At 54.5% G+C, this 23731-nt stretch overlaps 2 protein-coding genes across 3 annotated transcripts in view; both read right to left on the reverse strand.

Moving 5' to 3' along the window:
• Nucleotides 1-208: 208 nt before the first annotated feature.
• On the reverse strand, nt 209-5431 carry A3GALT2 (alpha 1,3-galactosyltransferase 2; the record flags this gene model as incomplete). Its single annotated transcript, XM_079917900.1, is given in 7 exon segments — nt 209-1139; nt 1143-1446; nt 4260-4394; nt 4692-4781; nt 4989-5046; nt 5049-5065; nt 5379-5431. Coding segments are annotated over 7 exon segments (1011 nt in total). The 3' UTR covers nt 209-785.
• Nucleotides 5432-12154: 6723 nt separating this feature from the next.
• PHC2 (polyhomeotic homolog 2) overlaps nt 12155-23731 on the reverse strand; it is a 102500-nt gene continuing 90923 nt past the window's right edge. For both annotated transcript variants that reach the window (XM_079924577.1, XM_079924578.1), the window contains 6 exons: nt 21930-22132; nt 20099-20228; nt 19149-19263; nt 17961-18102; nt 16732-17008; nt 12155-13493 (listed from right to left, as the gene is read on the reverse strand). In XM_079924577.1, the coding sequence (XP_079780703.1) occupies nt 13339-13493; nt 16732-17008; nt 17961-18102; nt 19149-19263; nt 20099-20228; nt 21930-22132 (1022 nt within the window). In that variant the 3' untranslated portion in view covers nt 12155-13338. The remainder of the gene's footprint in view (nt 13494-16731; nt 17009-17960; nt 18103-19148; nt 19264-20098; nt 20229-21929; nt 22133-23731) is intronic.

The raw sequence follows: 23731 nt of genomic DNA on the forward strand, positions 1-23731 counted from the left end.
TAACTTCCCCACAGCTATTTCCCGGAGGGAACCACCTTTCCTGGAGAGCCTGATGACTTCAGGCTTCTGTTCAGAACGTTGTGTCTTTCCCTATTGAGGATGAAGAGTCTGGACAGCAGCCACGGATGAGGAAATTTATTTCCCAGACACCGTGGCCAAACAGCCATATGGATCCCATGGCGAGGAAATGTCATTTTTATGGACTTGGATTCTCTAGGAGAAAGGGCCATAGGACACTTGGGAATAATGTATTTTATTATCATATTACTTAAATATGTACAAACTTTGCTGAGGGCGGCGGAGGTGAACCGGATGCCACTGTGTTTCTCTATCTGGGGCTCCTGCCCAGTGGCAGCTCTATTGGACCTGAGGGCCAGTCCTTGCTTTCCAGCTGCTGACCTCACAGACTGACTCACAGATTCTCTGGGTCCTTACGTAGTTATGTTCCCTTTGTGAGCCTCAGTCCCATTAAAAAAAGTGGGGGGATATGGGGAAGGGGCTAAAACGTCTCTTTGGGGGCCTCCACTGAACTCAGTAAGGTCAGAGGTGACAGGTTTCCAGGCAGCTGGCAGTATCTGGGTCGCTGTGAAAAGTCAGGGAAGGGATGGATCGCCCGCCTCGGGGAGGCGCTCTCCAAAGGCCGGGCCTCCTCCTGCCACCCCGGGCGGTGGGGGGTAGTATTCACGCAGTCTTCCCGCCACCCCACCCCACCCCACCCCCCGCCGTGCCACGCTGCTTCCAGAAGGGCCCCCGCCGGCGTTCGGGCCTCCAGGCCGAGGGCGTCTCTAGCCGCGCAGCAGGGCGTACTCCTTGGGCGCCCAGAGCAGTTGGGGGCGGCGAATCTCGGCCCGGTGGCCGACGTCGGAGCTCCAGCAGAACTCAGGCGACAGCAGCTTGGCGGGCTTGTGCAGCCAGAAGGACTTGTTGAGGTGGCTCTCGTCGTGCCAGCGCGCCTCCAGGCCGCGCGCGCGGTCCCGTCGCAGGCCCCGCACGCAGTAGGCCGTCAGCTGCCGCAGAGCCGCCACGCTGCCCCCGAACACGGCCGCGTGGTAGCAGAAGTCGCCCTCGCTCGGGCCCAGCGCGGCGGCCGAGCGCGCGTCCCGCTCGAAGGGCAGCCGCCGCCTCCGCCAACGGTAGTGTCAGACGAGCAGCTGCGCCACCGACTCGGCCAGTGCCTCGGACCCGAAAGTCCCGCTGAAGTGCTGGTCCACGTCCGCGCAGCGCAAGCAACGCGCCTCGGGGCCCAGCCGCCCGCCCAGCGCCGCGTGCAGCGCGCGCATGCGCAACATGGACACGTTCTGCCAGCGCAGCCGGCGGCCCGGGCCCAGCCGTACGCGGGGCACGGCGGCCGGGCCCTCGGTGAACACGTAGCACACCACGCGCTGGCCCACCATGAAGTGCTGCTCAGCCGTCTTCAGGAAGTGCGCCAGGTACTTCTCCAGGTATCTGTCGGGCGGGGCGGGGCCGTCTTGAGTAAGCCGGGCCTCAGCGCACTCCGCCATCCGCGGAGACGTCTGGCTTCTGAGGCCTCACCTCGTCCGTACTTGTGCCCCTGCAACCCCAATCCCTGGAACTCCAAAACTGTCCAGCCCTGGAATCGTCCGAGGTGGATTAAAAATAATTACCCATTGTTTGCCACCCCTGCCCGGAGAGGCCCTTTGTTCTCCGCTTGAAGGCGGCTCTCTCCCTGACCGCTGCGATCAATAGAGTCCCGAGGAAGGGATGCTGTGCTGGCCCTTGGGAGGACCGGCTCGTTAGCCTTTGTCTCTTTAGAGCTCTGACCCTTCGCTTAAGAAGTCCCAGAGCTCAGGGCTTCCCTGGTGGCACAGTGATTAGGAGTCCGCCTGCCAATGGAGGGCACACAGGTTCGAGCCTTGGTCCGGGATGATACCACATGCCCCGGAGCAACTAAGGCCGTGCGCCACGACTACTGAGCCTGCGCTCTAGAGCCCGCGAGCCGCAACTACTGAGCCCGAGCGCCGCAACTAAACCCCACGCGCCTAGAGCTCGTGCTCTGCAACAAGAGAAGCCACTGCAATGAGAAGCCTGCGCACTGCAACGAATCGCGGCAACTAGAGAAAGCCTGTGGGCAGCAACGAACACCCAACGCAGCCAAAAATAAATAAAAATAAGTAAATTAAAAAAAAAAGTATCAGAACTCAGATGCTGCCACGAAGTGAGGGAGACCAGCCTAGCCACGGAGAGAGGCGCCCGCCAGTCATCCACAGGACTTTTGGGAGCAGGGAGGGGCCCCCTGCTACTGAGCCCTGTCAGAATTCCTGAGCCACAAAATCACGAGCTGTGGTAGTAATGGACTGTTTTCAGTCACTGAGTTTGTGGTGATTCCTTACATAGGTAACCGGGACGTTCAGAATACTGGAAACTTTGTGTGAACAGGCCTTGGGATCCCAGGCTTCTAAAATAATCGAACTAATGCCTGATATTTTGGAACATTTGTCATGTGGCAGATAGTGTTCAAAGTAACGTGCATTATCTCATTTAATCCTCACCATTATTAGCTCCATCTCTCAGGTGAGGAAACTGAATCTCAAAGAGCTTCAGTAACTTGTGCAAGCAAGCATGCACATAGCTGGTAAGTGAAAGCCAGGATTTGAACCCAGCTTGGCACTGGAGCCTGTACTTTTACCTGCGCTTGCTCTATTCCGGGTGGAACTGTGAGAAACTGGAATCAGAGACCTTGGAAGCCTCAGCATCCCAGGGTGTTGGACTCATAGATCCTTGGAACTCAGGACCTCAGGACCCTGGAATTTCTGGACTCAAGAGACTCTGACCCCTAGGGCTGGTGCAGGAACACCCTACTCAGCATTCAGAGCAGAAGTGGGAGCGCCAAGGCCCTGGAGAGGCCAGCAGTCCTGTTTGACCCCAGCCTCTCAGGGGCCCTCCTGGCTTTCCCTCCCTTCTAGAGTGAAAGGGACGGAGTTGGAGGAGCCCTGAGCAGTTGCCTGGGGCACAGGTCCCCAACCCCCCGGGCAGCGGACCAGGCCTCACAGCAGGAGGTGAGCGTCAGGTGAGTGAGCAAAGCTTCATCTGCCCCCATCGCTTGCATTACCACCTGAACCATCCCCTCCCCCCTCTCCCAACCCCTGGTCCGTGGAAAAATTGTCTTCCATGAAGCTGGTCCCTGGTGCCAAAAAGGTTGGTGACCGCTGGTCTGGGGTCTCTGAAGACAGAATTCCTTCCCCAGGCTTTTGGATATCTTTTCCTGGAGGCAGAGCTCTCAGTGCCTTCCCAAAGCAGCCTGTTCCATTATTAGAAACTCTTCCTTAAGTTGCCTTGAACTCTATCTCTCTGTACCTTAGGATTGTAGGATCTGATTGCCACTCTAAGCCAGGAGTCCCATTTGCATCACTACTGGAAAGTGAATACCAGTTTGGACACCCTGACATCCATAATGGGGAGATGGGCAGGTCAGCCCCCTGAGGTTTCTTCTCCACCTCCCACTCTGGGTTCCTTGTCCATACCTGGGGGCCCCTTAGTTCCTCGATTGGCCTCCTCTCCTGTCGTGATTCTGTCTTCCCCGCTCCTCAGTCACTTGCCCCCATGGCCTCTCCCTCGACTTGGTCATCATCAGTCTGCCCCCCACCCCAAGTTGCGGCTTCACCCGTCCCACTGTCTGAGCCCCCGTCCTTCCAGCCCACTTCCTGTGATATCACCCCCAACAGTACTTCCTCACTGACTCCTCTGGTCTGCTGACCCTACCACTCTCCGCATCCTCCTTTCTTCACATCCCTCTTTATCCAGCCCAGATTCTCTCCCTCGCAAAAGCCCTCAGCTCCCCAGCCCCTCTTCCGCCTTCAGACTTTCTTGGCGAACCTCCCCCCGCCCCGCCCTTTCTGTGTGCCTGCACCTGAGCCGCTGACCTCCACAGACGCTTCTGCAGCTGGGCCATCCCCTCTGTTTACCCAGGTCTCACCTCCTCTCACCTGAAAGACGCCATCATTTTCTCACTGCAAACCCAAGCCCTCCAGGTGATCAGCCCCAGGCCCTGGGCAGGTTCCTTCCAGGTTGTGATGCTGAGCCCTTGGCTGCCTGGGCTGGGTGGACTCCGGGGAGGAGGGGAAGGGAAAGGATGGTCCTGCCCTCATGCTGGGAGTCTGGGACTAGGGGTGTTGTCTTTGCTTCTCGCTTTATCCTGGGATCCTAAAGCCCAGGAGAATGGGGTGCTCCACCCCTACATCACGTGCACACCCCCTCCCACTCCCTGCTTGGATAGCACCGCTCCCCTCCCCGGGCCTTACCTGCCTACAGCAAAGACAGTCAGACCAATGGTGAGGTTCTGTACAGCCTCTTGCTGGGCCACATCTGGGTCAAAGGTGCCATCCCAAATAATGGGGGCCCCCCAGCAGGTACAGGTCAGGACTTCAGGCCGGGCCCTGGCCAGGGCAGGGATGGAGAGAGAGGTCCATTCATCTTCCTGCTTGCTGCATGGTCACCGCCACCTCCGCAGTCCTGGGCCCTAGGGACCCACAGATGGGTCACACCCAGGCCCTGCCCCTAGAAATCTCTTCCCAGATCCAGCAGAGTAGGGGGAGATGTGTTACCTGATGGGGCCCCTGGGTAGAGTGCCTAGCCCTGCCAGGGTGGGGGATGTGAGGAGGGCAGGAACGCTGGGGCAGAGCTCTGTAGGGTGTGTGGGTGTCCTCGGAATGGGAGAGATGGCAGCTCCTTACCAAGGATGCAGGGGACCTGTGAAGTTGTCTCTCAGCAGGGGCATTCTGGCCAAAGGGCAGATCCCCATGGGTGTGAGGACTCCCAGGTGCCTGTGGGGTGGGAGCATCAGTGAGGGGCATGCTGGCCTGCCCAGGAGCCCTGTCGCTTTGCTCCTTACAAGGAAGGAGAGCCCGCAAGGACGCTTGTGCGGGCCATGACAGGTGCCACTCTACATCCCTCAAGGAGGCACTTGGAAAGAACCACTTCAACCCTGCCCTGCTGGTCCCATCACAAGTGCTGGGGGAAGGGGGTTGTACCTGACTACAGGGAGCCCGTGCAGGAGCAGCCCTAAGAGGCCAAGTGCAGATAGGATCAGAAGATTCTCTTCCAGGCCCTGGGGGGTGGGGAGGGGGGGTCAGCAACTCATTTCTGCATATATTTTTATACACACACACACACATATATGAAAAATGAGGTAATTCAGTGTTCCATTTATTTGTTCGCTTTAATATGAATGTATTATTCTGTTCACTTGGCACAGACATTCAGAGGTACAAAAGAGTATAGACAGTGCAGTCCTTCCTGTTCCCAGCCACGGCCACCCAGTTCCCCTGCAAGGGGATAGTTTATGCACATACAGGCAAATATAAATATGGTAGCAAATTCTCCCTCCCTTCCCTCTGTCCCTTCCTCTGATTTTCTCCCACAAATGGTAGCACAGTGATACGCTGTTCTCCACCTTGCATTTTCCGCTGACCATTATGTCCTTGAGGTTGTTCCACCTCAGTACGTGAAGCGCTTCCTCGCCCTTTTTTCCAGCTGCCTAATATGCCATTGACTGGAGGTGGCATCATTTACTTGACCAGGTCCCTTGTGATGAGCATTTAGATGTATAACATTTTGCTTTTCCTGGCAGCAAACCTGGGGGACAGTAAGTTAGGGGTTGGGGCACTTAGCCTGGGTAGGATTGACCTCGGTCAGGGGAGAGTCTGGGAGGGGATGCAGGGAGGTTTGTGGCTCGGTGGCTGGGATTTGAGAGCGTCTGGGGCTTAGGGATGAGTTGCTGGGCTGCCCGGAGGGCCGGCTGTGGTCAGGGACCACGTGTCTATGGCGGCTCCAGTCACAGGGCCGGGTCCCTCCAGCAGAGCTCAGCGACCCCACTGCTGGCTCAGAGGAGGTGGACTTTGGGATTTGTGCCTGGTTGCTTGTTTTCCAGAAGGGCCCTACAAGTTGAGAATTTTAATAAGCTCCTCTCGGGGGGTCTCCTCCAACTCTCCTCAGCCCTTCTGGGTGCTGGTGTCTCTAGACAGACAGGACCCATATGGTGAAAGCCTGGCCACTGGGGCCAGACCCCCAGGTTCGAATCCCAGGCCACCACTTCTTAGCTGTCTGACCTTGGGCAAGGTTCTGGGCCTCTGCACTTTAGTCTCCTTGTCTAGAAATGCAGATAATAAGAATACATACCTTAGAGAGCTGCGATGGATATTGAGTTAATACCTATAAGTGATTAGAACAAGGCCTTGCACACAGGAAAAGGTCAGTAAGCTTTAGCTATTGTTGATTATCATTAGTAGTAGTATTCCTAAACAAGCCCTCAGGATTCTCTGCACAGCCTCCCAGCTCCCCTCCCTGCCCTATGAGTCCTTCCAAAATCTGCCTCCTCTGGTCTCTTTCAAGAAGCCTGCCTGATCAGACCCTCCCGCCCCTGCCTTTTCTGCTACCCCAGCTCACCGTTCCTCAGCAGGCGTATCCGGTAAATAGCTCAGAGGGGCACCTTGCGGTTGTGTGTGTACGTATCTGCCTGTGCATCTCAGGGTAGACACCCCTTCTGTTCAGCTGGTGAAACCTGGGTGCACTGACCCCTCCCTCTGCCTCGCCCACTGTCAGTCCCCAGGAGTGGGTGGTTGGCTTGGCCTCCTTGATCTCCGCCCCCCTCTGCCCCTCCTATTTCTCCGGCCCCCACAGTGATCCTGCCTGCTCATCCCCCACCAGGACCATTGCAGCAGCGACCTCCCTGCTCCCAGTCACTCCTGACACAGCCCCCAGAGTCAGCTCATAAAATACCACCTGCCTTAACTGTCCATGTCACATGAACAGGGAAATCCTCGAAGGGGAAATGCATTTAGTAGGCAAACATATGGAAAACTGTTCACCCTCACCAGTAATCAAAGACTTATAGATTAGAACTAGGTGGGATGTTTTGCCTATAAAATGAGCACTTTTTAAAAAGAAAGAAATGAAAATAGCCACACTGGGAGAATACAGCGAGACAGGCACTCTTACACCTGCTGGTGGGATGTAAATTGCTGCAGCTTTTTTGGAAAGCTACTTAGCTGTGGGAATTGAAGCTTTCAATAGTCATCCCATTTAATCCAATCACTGCAACTTCTGGGAATCTGTTCAAAGGAGATCATCTTCAGCATGGGAAAAGTTTATGCATCAAGATGTTCACCAGCTTCTGCTCATTCATGCGTTCAGCCTGTACTTATTGGTCACAAGCTCAGAATCAAGCACTGTGCTAGGTCAAGGATTCAGAGGTGAGCGAGACACAGACCTTGTCTTTAAGGGAGCCGGGTCAGGAAGATATGGGTGGCCAGGAAGGGAGGGGAATGGGGTCACATGACAGACTGCAAACAGATGAATGGAACACAGCACAGCAAGGCTGTGATTCGTGTAAATACAAGATACCATTATCTTGCAAATGGCAAGATACCATTGGGGAGAAGTCAGGGAGGCTTCCTGGAGGAGGTGACCCTTAAGCTAGGAGCTGAAGAACTAAAAGTTATCCACACAAAGAAGGCAGTGGGGCTTCCCTGGTGGCGCAGTGGTTGAGAATCCGCCTGCCGATGCAAAAAAAGAAGGCAGTGGAGGGGAAAGGGAGGTCCATGAAAAAGAAACAGCACTGTGTAAAAGTGACGAGGTGAGAGTGCTTGGAAATACGGGGAACTGCAGGCCTGCCGCAGGGGCGGGGTATAGGGTGTGGATAGGAAGTGATAAGAGTTGAGGCTGGAGATAAGCCTGAGCCAGGTAACCCAGGGCCCACATTCCAGGATAAGGGGTTTGGACTTCATCTTGAAGGCCGTGGGGAGCCCTGAAAGCTCTTTCCTTCAGGGAGTGATGCTGTCACATTTTTACTTGGAAGATACTCCAGCTGAACTGTTGAGCCTGGACATGGGGCAGGGACCAGGTGGAGGCAGGAAGACAGGTGAGTGTTGGCAGTGGGTTGGGGAGGAGTAGGTGATGACTGGCTGTCAAGGAGGTTGATGGGCAGGACTTGGTCACTGATGAGAGGGACAGGGCTGGGGGACCAGGAAAGGAGATGGTGGCTGATAGTCCGGTTGGGGGTAAGAAGCTGGAGCTCAGAAGGCAGGCAGGCAGGCAGGCAGGCTTGGGAGAGAGTTCTGGGATTCAGCAGGAGGGCAGGGACGCTGTGGAAGAGGGAGAGAGCAGAGGAAGGAGAGCCAGGGCCCAGGCACCCACCGAGGACACGGTTGGGGACGGGCAGGGGACTGAGTGAGCAGAGGAGGCAGTGGAGGCTGGGGTGGTGGTGGTGGAAGCGGCTCTTTCCGGAAGTTTGGCTGTAAAAGGAAAGGGAGAGGATGGTAACTGGAGGAGCTGAGGGCCTGGGATTGATGGCGGTGCGTGTGTTTCTTTCACACAGGGAGACTTGAGCTTGGTTGAACGTGGGCTGGAGGGCACCAGTGGAGAAGGCATTGTGCTGCCTTCTCGGATGCAACTGAAAAAGGCCCCAGCGTCCAGCCGAAGGGACTGGCTAAATAAACTTTTTATGAAGAGTCTGCAGTCACATGGAAAAAACTTGCACAAGAACCGTGAATGAAGAAAGCAGGATCTAAAATTGATGGGCACTGTGGTTACAATCTAGCAATGAAAACATGCCCGAGCGAATAAGACTGGAAGGAAAAACTTAAGTGACTGTGTAATAAGTTACGGGAGGGTTGTTCCCCTTTATTTGTGCCCCCAGTTGTCCGTAATGTGCTTTTATTGCTTTTTTAATGAAGGAAAAATACAGAGTTAGCCATTTAGGAAAAACAAGTGTTTTTAAGCCTTTCTAGTGACTGCAAGGTGAAGTCCACCTCTCTTAGCCCTGCCTGAGGAGCCTGCAAAATCATTTCAAGCACTCACACCAGACCCAACTTTCCCACCTCTAGAAACGGAGACTTCACAGTGGGCAGGCCAAGGATGCTCTCCTAGCATTGCTGGAAAAAGCAAATGGAGATAAACAACCCCACTGTTCGTCCTTAGGGAGTTGGATGAATGAATTATGCATTTCTATACAATGGAAAGCAACGTGGCCACTGAAAAGGATGAGTAGATTTATATGTGCTCTCGGGAAAAGGGCCTAAAGAATCAAGTGGAAGAGGAAGTAACAACTGTACATAGAGGCTGGCTGCGCTTCTGTGAGGGGGGAAGCCCCTCTACCTGTGTACCTGTGCATTTACAGACGTGTTTCTATGTTGTTTTATAAAAACGTAGGAAAGAATCTGAACAGCATTGCGCAATAGAAATATAATGTGAGCCAGGAACGTAAATTAAAATTTTCTAGTAGTAGCCATGTTAAAAAAGTGAAAAGAAACAACCGAAATTTTTAGTATTTTATTTTAACCTAATAGATCATTTCAGTATGTAACCCCAAATATCATTTCAATATGTAATCGATATAAAAATTATTGAGATATTTTACAGTTGCTCCTGGAAGCGAGACTGCCCCCCCGGAGGGACGGCATGGGCGGTGCTGGGGCAGGAGAAGGCTGCAGCGGAGCTCTCTCTGCCCTCCCTGCCATCTGACCCTCTTAGCCGGCCCCTCACAACTAGGGCAGCCATGCAGAGTTGTCCCCAAGTGGTCCAGGTGGGCTCCAGCTGTCAGTCCTGGGAGGGTGCTGACACCCAGGCCTGCAACAGGCTCCTGCCGCCCCCTCCCATGGCCCAGCCAGGGAGCCCCTAGTCCACAGAGGCACCTGCCTGACCCATTCCTTCCAGTTCCTTGCTCTGATATTTTCAAAAGGGTCCCCTCCCTTCCACCCCGCTTCCACCTGCAGAAGGTGGTCCCACAAGGTGGCCTCATGTCCTGCTCCTGTACTCTCCTTGCTTTCAGGAAGAGGTTGAAGATCAGTCATTAGTTCCTAAGTTGGAACAAGTTTGCAATCCTGGACAGTCAATCCCAGTTGGAATAGAGGGCTCACAGTTGCAGTGGAAGGTGCGCCCCAAAGTCTGTTCTCTGCTCACCAAGGGGGCTCAGAGTTTAGGGCAGCAGGAGGAGTCGCCGAGCTCTTCACGGGCACGAGATCTCCCAGGATGCAGCCTCCCCCCACCCCACCACCCATTCCTTGGACCGTCTGTACCCCTTGGGCGATGTCCTCCAGTCACCTTCTCCCAGGACCTATATGGCTCAGCTGGTTCTCAGCAGGCCAGCCTTGGTGCCTCCTCCTTGACTGTTCTGGCCACCAGGCTGGACTCCTCTCGGGACAGCTGTCCCGCCTCATCTTCCCCCTGCTACTGGCAGCGTCCCCCCCTCACCTGAGTCCTTGCCATGACAGGAAGCTGGTGGGACAGCCTGCCAAGAACCTTCTCAGCTCAGAGCCGGGGAAGAAATGACCCATTCTTGGTGACTGGGGCCAAGCAGTTTCAGGCCATCTGCCAGAAACCACAGCCACAGGAGCAAGCAGGGATGAACTACCCGGAGAGGAGCCCCCTGGGGCCAATCACCTGGAAGAGGGTGGATGGAAGGCCAGCTCTGGTTGGCCAGAGGTGCTGAGACATTCTGTACTGACTCTTCCTCCCCAGGGCTCCTCGTGCCCCTCTTCAGTGTCGTGGTCCTCGGGCCAGACTGTGGTGTTTGCCACCCAGGGAGAACCTTGTTCTGCGCGGACCTTCAGCCAGATCTCAAGGGCGCCGGTCACCTGAGTGTGACCTTGGACAGTTCACCTTGAGGAGCCCTTGATCTCTTCAGTAAAACAGGTACGTGCACCAGTCACCCAGGACAGGGTAAGAGCCACACAAGGTAGTTACATGGAAAAGTTCTGGAAAGCTTGCACTAGGCAGGGTTTTTTTAAAGTGCAGGTTATGATCTATTAGAGGGCCATGAAATCAATCTTATGGATCATGACTGAGATTTTAAAAATATGAACAGGAAGGGAATTGAAAATATCAGAATGTATTGTACATCAGGGTAGGTATTGTTTTGTGATTGTTTTGTTTCAGTTATATATATTCAAGTACATACATGAGGGTGGGAAAATTTTTTTAAACTGTCGGTCATGATCAAAAAAGTTTTGCAAAATTCTGTGTAAGGTGTAACTCTCAGGAGCAAACGCGTGTTGAAGGAGGCATCCTTCAAACTGGGGCCTTTCACCCCGAGTGAAGAAGCGGCACTGATACTCACCTGTGTCAGTCAGCCCTGCAAATCCACCATATCCTCTTTCAGGGCTTTTAGTTCCCTTCTCCACCACACACATAAGGACAAACTCAGTTTGGGCCCGACATTGTCCTCCAGTAAGGGAAAGTGGAGGTCCAGCGTGGACTCGCTGAGCTGCACGGGCCACGGTGGGCCGGCCCGCCTGGCCTGGAGAGGGGAGGGCAGCGCAGGGGGCTCCCTAGGCGCCCTCTCCACCAGGCACCTTCCCCGACTTCCCCGAGGTTCTGAGGTCCTTGCCCCCTGCCACTCCCCCTCGGCCCAGGGTCCTGCACTGGCCTCTGTCCTGTCGCCATTCCCGACCTCCGGGACCACCAGACTTTCCAGTCCTGGCTCCACCCTCTGGGTCGGCCACTAACCAGTTTTGTTTCTCCTCTTCCTCCGGGTAGTGGCTACATTTTAAAAGGCCTTCCAGAGAGTTCTCGTCCAGATATGGGTACTGGCTCTTAAAAGGTCCCTGCTTATCTCCCCGGGCCCTGCCGTTACAGCATGTCACAGACTGAGTGAACGGTGAGCGGTCTGCGCCTGGAAGGCCCTTCTCCTTTATTCGAGGCTTAGGCGTCACCTCCTTGAGGCAGAGACTCTCCTAATAGTTTGCTATTGCAGCATCCAGAAAGCGCTGAGGGGTCGAGTGAGCCAAAGCCACCTCAAGGGCAGTTCTGGATGGAGCGCTGCAGCCAGCCACCACAGGTGTCTGCGGCGGAGGGAAGGGTCTGGGCTCTGCCTCAGGTGTGCCAGATATCCCTGGCCCAACAGCATCGTGTCTCCCTGGTGGCAGTGCTGGGTAGGGGGGCTCAGAGTTGAAGGGGCCCTGGACCTCGCACTCCAGGGGACACCCATGTGAAGAACAGAGGTGGGATCTGCTTTTCTCATGTGGACTGGGACCAAGGGCACCCTCAAAGGACCCAGCCCCAGCGAAGCGTGGAGGATATGCTATCCAGTTAAGGTGGTCGTCCCTCCCCCAACCCAGGGACCCACCCCTCTCCTGACAGATGAAAAGTAGCTATTCAGGACCACAGAAGGCATCCCCAGGGGAGAAAGGCACAGAAGGAACAGATTTTATGGATTTATTTTTAAAAAACAAAAAGGTTAAAAAAGTCCTTCATTTCCAACCCTGCCTGGGGGTGTGAGTGGGGAATAGAACAAGCTCAGAAGGGCACCCACCCTTCCCCCAGGGAGAGTCCCACTCCCCCCAGGAGTCTGCAGAGGCCCGGGCAAGTCAGAGGCAGGCCCTCGCCCTTCCTGCCCCGCCTCCTCCACGGGCAGCTCAGACCACTGCTAGCAAGTTCCAGAGGCAGAGAAGCGTGGGACCCGAGGCCGAAGGCTGCCTTCTTCACCTCAGCGGTGGTCACTCCAGCTCTTCTGCCCTTGGATGTTCCCAGGGCCCCACCGCTGGGCTCCCAGGGCGGGCGGGCGGGCAGACGGGGAGGCGCGGCCTGGCCCAGCCCACCAGCAGCTTCCTCAGTGCCGCCTGTGACACAGCAGGGCAGTCAGGGGGACGTCACAGTGCGGGAAGGGGCTGCGGAGACACCTCGGCCATCTGGAAAGGAAAATCTCCCACTACTCTTCATCGCTTTCTGATCGTGCCTCTCTGCGCTGAGGCGGCCCTTCTTTGCTATTCCCCATCCTGAGGCTGAGTGGAGTCCAGGACAAAGCACTAAGTGGCTGTTTGCTACAAAACACCTGGAGATACCAGAGGGTGGCTCTCGGCCTGTCAGTCCAGGCTCCCACACGGTCACACAGTCACACACACAGCGTTAAGGCGTCTGTGCCAGCAGGCGTGGCCAAACTGGGCCCAGCTTCTCTCCCTCCACCTGTAGAGGGTGAGGGGGGAGAACCCTTCTGGCTGCTTCAGAAACAGGCTGCAGTGGGAGAAGCTGGCAGCGGGAAGAGTTAGCTGGGCCCGGAGAAATAAGTGGAGGAAGGCAGGCAAGGGCTTCCGAGGCCTCTAGGCAGGCCTGACGGCTGCCCTTGGAAGTAACCCAACTCAGGTTGGGAGCCCTGACCGTATACCCCCTGGAAAATGGGGGACAGAGGGAGGGGAAGAGAGCGGGGCTAGCGCAGTGGGACTTCGGAGGAAGCAGTGCTATCAATATGTACAAGCGTAAAGCCCCGTCTTCCGCGCCGCCGCCTCTCCGCCCCGCCCACAGAAAGGCCCCTGAGGGCCAGAGGAGGGCCCCCAGGAGTGTCCGCTGGCTCTGCTCAGTCGGGAGGAAGAGCCCGGGGCCCGGCCAGCCCTAGGAGTCCTTGAGCATGCTGATGCGCGCGTAGATCTTGAGGGCGGGCCCCAGCTTGATGTTCATGGCGCTCATCAGGTGGTCCTCCTTGAGCAGCAGCAGAGCTTGCCCGTCGATTTCCTGGGCACGGAATTCCTCTGCTATCTCCTGGCAGCCTGAGGGGACATGACCAAAGACAGTATCAATGAGAGCTACCAGCGGTCACGCTTGGCAGTCACTGCCTTCAGATGCATCATCTCACTTGATCCTCGTGACCACACCTCGAGGGAGGTGTTGCTGTTCTTATTCTCCAGCTTGAGAGAGGCTGAGTGACTTACCCAAGGTAGCCAGACTCTAAGGCGGTCCTGTGACCCGACACCTCCTTGTTCAACCCCCCCACCCCCCGCCAGTGAACTGGGCCGACCCCGGAGATCAGTACAGGGTTGTGGAAGTGACAGCATGGGATTTCCCAGGCTGGATCACAAAGGGCGCGGCAGCCTCACCTTGGTCTTCTGGATAATTTATTTTGGAACATGCCAACCACCGTGTCGTGAGGACACTCAAGCAGCCCTCTGGAGCAGCCCACTTGGAGAGGAACTGAGGCCTCTTGCCCAGAGCCAGCTCCCCGTTGCCATGTGAGCGCAGCACCTTGGAAGGGGGTCCTCCAGCTCCAAGCCCTCAGAAACTGCAGCTCTGGCTGCTATCGTGACTGAGCCCTTGAAAGATAACTCCGTGCCCAGCTAAGCCGCTCCACAGAACTCTCGAGGTAAGAAGTGATTACTGTTTGAAGCCACTAGTCTTGGAGTAATCTGTTTCACAGCAGTACGTAACCAATGCAGATCTGGGTACTTGGAAGATGGGTGCTGCCATCACCACACCTTCACCACGCGGGCGTGGCCTTGGACTTGGCAGCGGGCCGGAGCTGGAGGGACTTTGAGGAGAGCGGCAGTGAAGGTCTAAGGTTCCCTGAGAGACGGGAGTGAGAAGCCTGATGGTCTTGGAGGAAACTGCTGGAGAGGCTTAAAGGAACGTGAGGAAACTTGCTGGAAATTGGAAGAAAAGGGATCCTTGTTATGAAATAGTAGAAAATTTAGCAACACTGTTGCTGGTGGTAACCCCGTGGGCATGAGACGCCTACTGAACGTTGCTTGGGCTCAGGAGACCTCAGGCAGACTGCTGCAGGTGCCACCTGGCCTCCCACCGCGGCCGTGGGAAACGCGAGGAGGGACGAGGTCGAGGAAAACGAGAACAGGAAGGAGCCTGGATTTGCTGATTTTGAAACTCCTAAGCCTCTCCAGATGGCAAATGATGCTAAAATTAAGAAATGGTTTCTAGGCAAAGACCAAATCCAGGACACAGTCAAAAAGACACAGTCTAAAGACAAAACTGCGGGGGTGACTTAAATCTTTTGTTAAGACCGCAGAAAGCTCTAAGGTGCCGCCTCAGAGAACTGCTGGATCAAACGCTCTCTCAGGATTTTATGGGCGTGCCTCACAGAGCCTCTCCATTCAACGGCCCAGCTCCTCAGACTGTTAAGGGCACTGTCCCTCGGCTTCAGAAGAAACCTAATGTGGAGTAAGGCTTGTCTTGAAGACATTGTTGGATAACATTCATAATAAGCCCACAAAGAGTAAGAGAGAATCGTCTGGCAGAAACACTGCTCACATGGACGGAAAGGATCAGAGGTAATGTGAAATAAAAGCAGCAGGAAGCAGGCTGAGAAAACAACTCCACAGGCTGCCTTTCATGGGAAAGGAAGGATGACTCAGGGTGGAACCAAGAGCGAAAGAGAATCACTCCGGGCTTTGAGTCCTAACCAAGGAAATGCCAACACATGCCCTGGTATGGACTCCTGTAGCCTCCTGTGTTCTCCCTTCTTGAACGGGGCATCCTGAATGGGCACGTCTACCGTGGTTACCCGATGCCCATCCCACCATATCCTAGGTTTGTGGAGGGAAGTGGATAACCCGTTCCTCGTTCCCAGGTCTGCAGATTGAGAGGAATCATCCCTGGGGAGCTGGACCCAGTGAGCCTCATCCGTGCCTGGACCTGTGTTAGATGCTGAGATCCTGGACCTCGAACCTCCGCTGTAATGGGATGAGACTTGTGGGGCCTCGGGTAGGGGTGAGGGTATTTTGCATGAGGGAGGAACATGAATCACTGGGGTGAACTATGGGAGTAGCCGGCCTCCAAGTAGCTCCCAATAATCCTTGCTTCCCTTTCATGCTTTCATGAGTCCCTCACAATGAATGGGGTGACCTGTGTGGTCAGCAAGATATTGTTGAAGTGACAGAATGTGATTTCTGAGGCTAGATCGTAAAGGGCACGGTGGGTGGCTTCCACCTTGCTCTCTTGGATCACCCCCTGGGGGGACAACTGGCTGCCACGTCACGAGAACACTCAAGCGTGAGCGTTCTGAAGAGACCCGTGGGAGAGTGATCGAGGCCTCCTGCCAGCAGCCACACGCTCCCTGGGAAGCGTGTGAGTGAGGCACCCTGGCAGATCTGACAGCCCCAGGTGACCCTTCACATGGCCTTGGCTGGCCTTGGCCGACATCCTCATCACAACCTGCTAAGAATCCCTGTGGCAGAACTGCCCGCCTAAACCGCTCCTGAATTCCTTATCCACATGACCTGTGCCATAACAAATCTGGGGGATGCAGCAATAGATAATACGCTGGGTTAAGCGGCAGAGCCAGGATTTGAGCCCAGTTCTGTTTAACTCCGAAGCCTGCTCTTAACCACTATATCCCACTTTGGTCTCTGAGTGAACGGGCTCATGGTCACCACTGCCTGACCTGGTCAGTGGCTGGGTGAGACTGGCAGAAGAAACAGTGGAGAAGCTCTGGTCCCGACGAGTGCAGCCGTGCAGATGGGAGGTCTTTCAAGCTTCATTTCTAGATCCTACCTTCGAGACCACCGGCACTGCACACCCAGGGTCACGTGCAGCTACCGGCTCCTTTACATGCTTGCGTGTCTCTGCTTAGGCTGCTCCCTGATGCCGTCTCTCCATCCGGCACAGGCCTGCTTGTCCACCGTCACTCAGTGTAAACGTTCTTCGTTCTAACGTTCTCCTTGACCGATTTCCTCCACTCCCACTTGACACGCCTCCCAACTCATCCCGGAGACACACAGGGTTGGTCACGTCATCACCTTCACACAGGCCCCTCACCGAGCCCACAGATACGGCAGATTACAGCCACGGAACATTACAGTCGGCGCTCCATGCTAGAATGTGAGCTCTTACCGGCAGGCACCTCCTCCTACTCATCTCTGCCCCCCACCCCGCACCCCGTTCCTGAACCCAAGCCTCTCCTTGAACTGCCCGGTCTCTCCTGGTGGCGGCAGGTGAGGTCTCTCACACCCTTGCTTTCCTTGCTACTCCAGGCAGGCGTGGAACTTCCAAGGACCTTACCTGGCAGAGAGCGGATGAATTCGTAGACATCTTCCACATTCCATTTGGTGGGCTCGCTTGGCAGGAAGTGGTGCCCCATGCCCACCAGGTCCCGCATGTGCACGTCAGGGAGCTCCAGGTCCCGCTGGCCTTGTCGCCGGCGGGAGGTGGATGAGCTGGCTGAGATGGGTGACAGGGGCTCCTCGTAGCTTGAGTTGTCGGAGCAACGGCTGGAGTCTTCCTGGCTGTGTGTTAGCTGCAGTGCGGCAGCAACCGAGAGGGGTACAGTGCCTGCTGGCTGGGAGCACAGAGAAACGGTTTTCTTCAGGATGGGGGCATAAAGCACCTCTAACAGAGCGCTGGGCAAAGGCAGGTATATTCTCCCTTTTCTACGTGGTCTGCTACTATGTATCTGAATTCGAGATCAAAAAGCATCTTTTGCCACGTCCCCTCTCTGATCCTAAGCAGAGTCAGTGCCAGTACTGGAGCATGTACCACACTATGCTGCAATGATCTGATTCTACGTCTATTCTTTCTTCTAGATGTGGGGTTTTTAACCAGGGCTCTATGGGTTTAGGGGGATGGTCTGTAAACCACCTGAAATAGCATGTAAATTTTCTTGTGTGTGTCTATATTGGACTGTAGCTTTCATCAGATTCTTAAAGAGGTTTATGGCCAAAACAATAACAATAAACAGCAAAATACACATAAGGTCTGAAGCATCATACTAGGCTCTGAGTTCCTGGAGCGCAACTTAAGAGATTTAGTGCCTAACAGCTCCTGACGTACAGCCAGTGCTAAAACATACTGAATGAACAAACACCCACGTTCCTGGTAGAGACCTTCAAGGACTCAGTGCTCTGATGTTCAGAGAGGCAACAAGGAGGGGAAGTAAAGGGTGTCGGCTGCCTCTCACCTAGCCCTCCTCGGAAGGCAGGTGCTACCCGGGACAGCCTGTCTCTTCAGGCAGGGGAGCCCCGGACGTCAAGGATGGAGGCAAACTGGAAGAAAGGGGTGAAGTCGGGGCAAGGTCACGGAGGAGGGAAAGTTGAAGCACCCATGGGTCTACATGAAGGGACCTATGAAGGGACACGGGGAGACGGCTTGACCTGACAGATCATGAGAGATGAGAACGTGACGCAGCACTGATGCCAGCAGCGGAAAAGGACGGCGGGCGTCCCGGGTCGTGTCAGGAAGGGAAGTTGGTGGGGACCCGAGAGCACGAGCTGCAGGCTCCGCCAGCCTCTCACCTGCTTCTTGGTATCCTTGGTAAGTGTTGGCAGACTGGCTTTGCTGGCCCGACGGCGGTTGTGGGTTGCAGCTCCCGCCTTCTGCAGCTTGCTCCGGTCCGAGTGGAAAAGGCCCACTCGTTTGGTGCATCCCACATTGTACCTGCCAGAGCCGGGGAACAAGGGCGGTCAGGGCAGTCGCAGGGCGAATGGCCCAGGAGGAGAAGAGCAGCCAAGATACTTGGCAAAAGCTGCGTCTGCCTCCTCGTCCCAGTCCTAAGTCCATCACTCAGTACTAGCTGTGTGGATCTGGGCAAGTCACTTAGCCCCTCAGTTTCCTTATCTAGCGCTGGGGAGGAGACCACTCACTTTCTGTAACCGGTCTGGCAATTAACATAAGCTAACGTGTGCAAAGTGCCTGGCACAACTCGGATCACGGTAAGAACTCAGGGCTGCCACATTCCACTCCACGTATCACCGGGGCCGGGAAACTAGTGTCCTCCGTCCTGACAGAGAACAGCTTGGCAGAGTTGGCAGAGGTGCGGGAGGCCCTCCAGCGCAGCCTGTGGGGAGGGAGGGCTGCGGACAGCCCTACTCCAGCTGGTGTGCAGGGCGTCTCTGCCTGGGGCCTAGAGAGCTCCTCTCTTCTGGGGGCTCAGGCCTCTTCCCTCTCGGCACAAGGATCACTCTGGGCTTAGAGTCAGCAAGTCTAGATCCCCAGCTCGAAGGCTTTAGGCGCAATTACTTCTCCTTGTGCCTCAGTTTCCTAACATGTATAAAGGGCACGATAGCAATACCTGCCCCACAGTATTACTTTGAAGATCAGATGACATGATGCATATTAACACCCAGCACAGAGACTCACACACAGCCGGTCCACAGTAAACAACGCTGGTGTTTACTGTGATCATGTCTTCTAAGCTGCGCAAACGCTCGCAAAGGAAACGTCTGTAGCCAGCGCAGTGGCTCTGGGCAAAGCTTCCGGTGGAGGCTTCGGTAAACCCTAAGGAGATGGGAGCTGCCAAGGGCGGGTGCCAGTGGGACCCAGGAGGGCCCGACAAGCTACATGCTGCTTCCTTCCCTTGGACCCTTGCCGCCTGCCCTGCTCTGCTCATGGGAGTTCTTTGCTGCTTCCAGGCAGGTCACGGAAATAAGGAGCTGGGTACCAAGGCGCAATCCCAAGAAAAGGGAAGGGGCTGAGGCTCTCACCTTTTTGCACAAGCCATGGAGCAGAAGCGCTTGGAACGCTTGAACTTGTAGGCAAAGTCCACCCGGCCACAGAGCTCACACTTGAGTTTAAGGGGAGTACCCTCCTCTTTGGATTCTGAAAAGCATGAAAATCGGTAAGCGCGGACAAGGAGTAGTCCCCACAGGACTGCCCACAGCCCCACCCCGGGCCACTCTGCTCTGTCCTGCCTGCAGCAGCGGCTTGGAGAGTGCCAAACTGCTTTGTCGCTATTTTTGGAAGGGCTGTGGTTTCACCCCTGGAAAGTATCCGAAGGTGTCCAAAGATGGCCCCTGGACACCCGGCAGTTTCTGCTTCTAAGGACTATGAGACAAAGCACGGGTGGGGAAGAACCAGCGCCCCTCTTTATGACCCTGGAAGAGAGCAGGCGCTCACAGGGAAAGCTTCAATGCTGTCACCACTGATCTGGAACTACCCCGCCCTTCCCTTGAGGTATCCAGTTGGCTGCCGGCCTGGGTAACAGAGCCCAGGAGTTCTGCAGCCTACGTGGGCGTCCCGTCCCGCCTCCACTTAGTCGGTGGCTCGTGCGGCAAGTGCAGCCCTCGCTGGCCCCCGTCCCGAGTGCAGGCTCCCGAGGCGGTAGAGGAAGGGCACGAGCCACCTGGGGCTGCTCCTGCAGGCCTACAACTGGCGAGTGACTCACGCGGGCAAAGCCGCTCTTGGAATCCTGGGGCTGGCAGGAGTGGGGCTGGAGACAGGCAGGGCACACTCAGTTCCCCAGGGGCAGGAACTGCCGTCCGTTTTCTAGGGACAGGGCTGAGCGGGCACAGGACAGGGCAGTCTGGTCAGCTGACATGTTCACACGCTCCCCGGCTCAGAGCCCCTCCGTGGATACTGGGAAAGGACCTTCCAGCCTTGCTGAGTCCTGTTCAGCCCCGCCAGAAGCCCCGGCATCCAGGGTCTGAGACGCTACCTTGCAGATAGGGCTCCTCCATCTCTGAGTCAGTGGTGGTGGTATGGTCCTGCTGCGGAAGTTTCTCAGGCAAGAACCCCTGTGCATACTTCTTCTTGAGATTCCCCACCAGCAGGGATGAGCGTCCCACCTAGGGGACAAGGCAACATGGAGGCCATGAGGGTCAGGTGGGCATGCTTCCTTGCCATCCAGCCTCATCAAAATTACATGTATAAAGCACCCAGGCACAGATGCCCGCCCCTGTATCACCATCCAGGTACACCCTGCTCAAGGCCTGTTTTGCTGTTTAGCTCAAGAGGCAAGATGCCGATGACCACCAAAGCACAGGGATGGAAACGGCTTCAACCCAGGACCAATGGATGGCTTAGGAGGTCAGGAGAATATCTACTTTTCCAAGCGTCTAGGGGACAGAGATGGAGGCAGGGATCAGGTTTCCCGCAGCACCAGGACAAGGGCCGGGCCCCAGCACTCACGCGTCACGGGGCAGGAACACAGCTGAGGCTGTGTGTGACTGTATGTGTGACACACAGACCCAGCCGCCATTCCTGGATGCCTTACTGTTCTCTCCCTTACCACTGCCCTACCCGAGCCAGAGGGACAGGCAGCCACGGAGGAGAAGAGGAAAACGCGGATGCTGGGCCACACCGGAAAGCAAAGGCCCTCGGTGGTGCCAGGATCCCAGACTAGCTGATTCACTCTTTGGTGCACTCCCTTTGTTGCCTTTTGTGCAGGCAGCCTGGTTGCCAGATCTCCTGGGCGATGCTGGGGCTGCTGTCCAATCAGCATCAATCCTGTGAGATCAGCTGGGTTCTGGAGCTTCTCTAGGGGGCCAAAGGGAGGACCTAGTCTAATGAGGGAAGGTATGTGACAGGGCTAGAGCTACTTATAGCTAAGGTGCCCCAGGCCTTGACCGACCTCCAGAGGGAAAGAGGACAAGAACCTGTCTTGGCATTTTTGTCTTTTGGCATTTTAGAAGGGCAGTCCACCCATCTCAGTTCATCAAGCCCAGAGGCTTCGGCTGACTATTCACACCACTCGTGGATCCAAAGAATGTGCAAAAGATAGATGGCCTCCCATGAAGATGTTGTGTCTCTAACAGCCAGTTAAGTTTATCACGAGAGAGGCTGGAGTGCACCTGGCGCTGGGCTCCTCCCACCTAGAGAGCAGGCCACCTGTCTCACCAATTCACACTGTGCACTGCTGGCTCTGGGTGCTGTTCTAATGAGCCATGTTCTTGATTCTTCTGTGTTTCCCCTTGGTCTTATGCTTTAATTGGAGACACCTGATGACGTGCCCCTTTCTGGAGTGCCCCTCATTCACTCCCCTTTCAAGGCTCTGTCCCCAGAAAAGAAGCTTCAGGCTGTAACTCTGTTCACTTGTCTTCCATTCAGATAGATCTTGAGAATTCTCTTCTACACAGCTTCCTTTTGCTCTCTAACCAGCCAACGTGTTGCCATTTGGGGGTTGTGGCATTCAAACCCGAATGCCAAAGTCCATCACCCTGCAGCACCAAATACCCCAATGTGAACCCCTTCTAACCAAGGGGTTCGCACTTCACCAGGCAGGGACACGGCTGAGTCTGTGTGGCAACTTCCAACCAAGGGGTCTTGCCAATTATTCTTAATCACTGACCCCTTCTGGACCTTAGGAAGACACTCAATCCTAGAAAGCAAATGGCTCTGATATTCCTTTGGGGGAAAATTAGCAAGGAAAGAGCAAATTTTTCACATTTTCAGAAATTTTACATGGAAATGTAAAGCTATTCTAATACACATCCAAAGTATACTTATTAAAAAAAAAAAAAAAAGAGGGGAAAAGAAGTAGTCCGTACCGGGAAAGGCTCCGCCCCCTCCTGGATCACAAACCCTTCGATAACATGCGTCAGGATTTGGGGTTTCACAATGGCCTGTGGTGGTTTATTCTCACCATTCTGGGGGGCAGTGCCGGTGATGCTGGAGGCAGAGTTTCCGTTCCCTGAGGTCATGCCGGGGCTGCTGAGGTCGGTCAGTGCATGAACAATGCCCTGCCCTGTCTCTGTACAAGGGAAAGCAGGAAAACACAAGCGGGAGGCGGGGGTCAGAACCAGGTCTAGGCCAGTAGCAGAGCAGGGACTCAACACTGCCCGACGATGCAAACCAAGCAGTCCCCTCCCCCAGTGACCCATTCAAAAGTGGTACAGTCTCAGTGGACCCACCACCAAGTGAGACTACAGTGTGTTCTGCAACAATGCAGCTCATCCGCCAGCAGTGTTTTCTTAATTTCCCAACTGTGCTTAGTCCAACCAGGTTACACAGGCAAGAATTCTGCCTCTGAGGAGTTAAGACCTTGGTCAATATTGATCTGGACAAACAAGTTAACATTCTGCTCAAGGGAGAAAATGTATTCAAGGTGACATCTAAAACCAAGATGAAAAGCTGAACTAGGTATAGGGCTTGGGGCATGAGGGGGTTTGGGGCAGAGAGGAAATGAACCTTCTATGAGGTTCCTCAGGAAAGGGTTAGATTTTAAGCGTGCTGTGAAATGTCAAAGTACTGAACCCCACGTGAACATTTTAACACAGATCCGCCTCATCGGAGACTGGTTATTTGGGATCACTGCATTAAGACATGCGTGTATTCTGTTTCTCCACCGAGGAAGCCCCTAAGCAGAGCTGAGGTTTTCTATGCTGTTCCTGCAGGTCTCCTGCCCCAATCAAGCCTCTTGTCCAGTTCTCAGCTCCACATCCAATCTGATTCTCGGCCAACCACAGACTCCTTCCCTCCAAGGAGAGCCTTGCTTAAGATTTCCTCTCCACGGGGCTGCCAGCCTTTCTCTGAAGAGCCTGACAGAGCTCCAGTAAGTATGATGAGGTGCCTTTACAGAACCACACCACAAGGGACCCCCTTTCCTCCACTCCAAACAGTACCTCTCCTGAGTTGCTTCACTGTTTTAGAAGCAACTTTCCTCTCTTCACTTTTTTAACTCTTTCCCCACCCCCCCTTCCCAGGGCCATTCTCTACCACCGCCAACTGTGTGAAGCTGAGGTTGCCTTTAACCTGGAACTTCCTAAAAAAGAAAAAAAAGAAAGAAGAAAAGAAAGAAAAAGCCATTTCTTTATTGCAACAAGCCTACTGACAGTAAGCATAACCCAGTGTGAATGTACGTATTACACACTTTAAAAAGAATTTCAGTATATTTATTAGCTAAGTAATTTTTGCACAAAATTTATATGAAGATGCTCTTATTTCATGTTAAAGATCTAAAAATCCCAGCACAGAACAGGAATTCACGATGCCTAATTATGTGGCATGGAGAAATCAAAATAAACTCATTTTAGAAAAGGTTTATAACCGGCTCATTTTCTTACTAGTAGTCCTAATGTGCAGTAAACGGGGATAAATCTTTTTTGTTAAAAAAACAGTTGGCCATGACACATGTCTTCAGTACTCAGACCTCTGTAATTCAACTATAATAAATTTCAGAGCTTAGCAGGAGTTACCTAAGAGATGTGATTAATGAGATTTTTTAAAAATTAATTTTTTTGGAGACAGTCATACCAGCAAGTTAGAAAAATTCGTTTACATGTTTATAGTCCTTTGAAAAAAATTGTTTGACATTTTTGACCTTTCTATAGGGATGGAAAATTTCTCCGTT

Source organism: Stenella coeruleoalba (assembly GCF_951394435.1).
Source record: "Stenella coeruleoalba genome assembly, chromosome: 1".
NCBI classification, from domain to species: domain Eukaryota; kingdom Metazoa; phylum Chordata; class Mammalia; order Artiodactyla; family Delphinidae; genus Stenella; species Stenella coeruleoalba.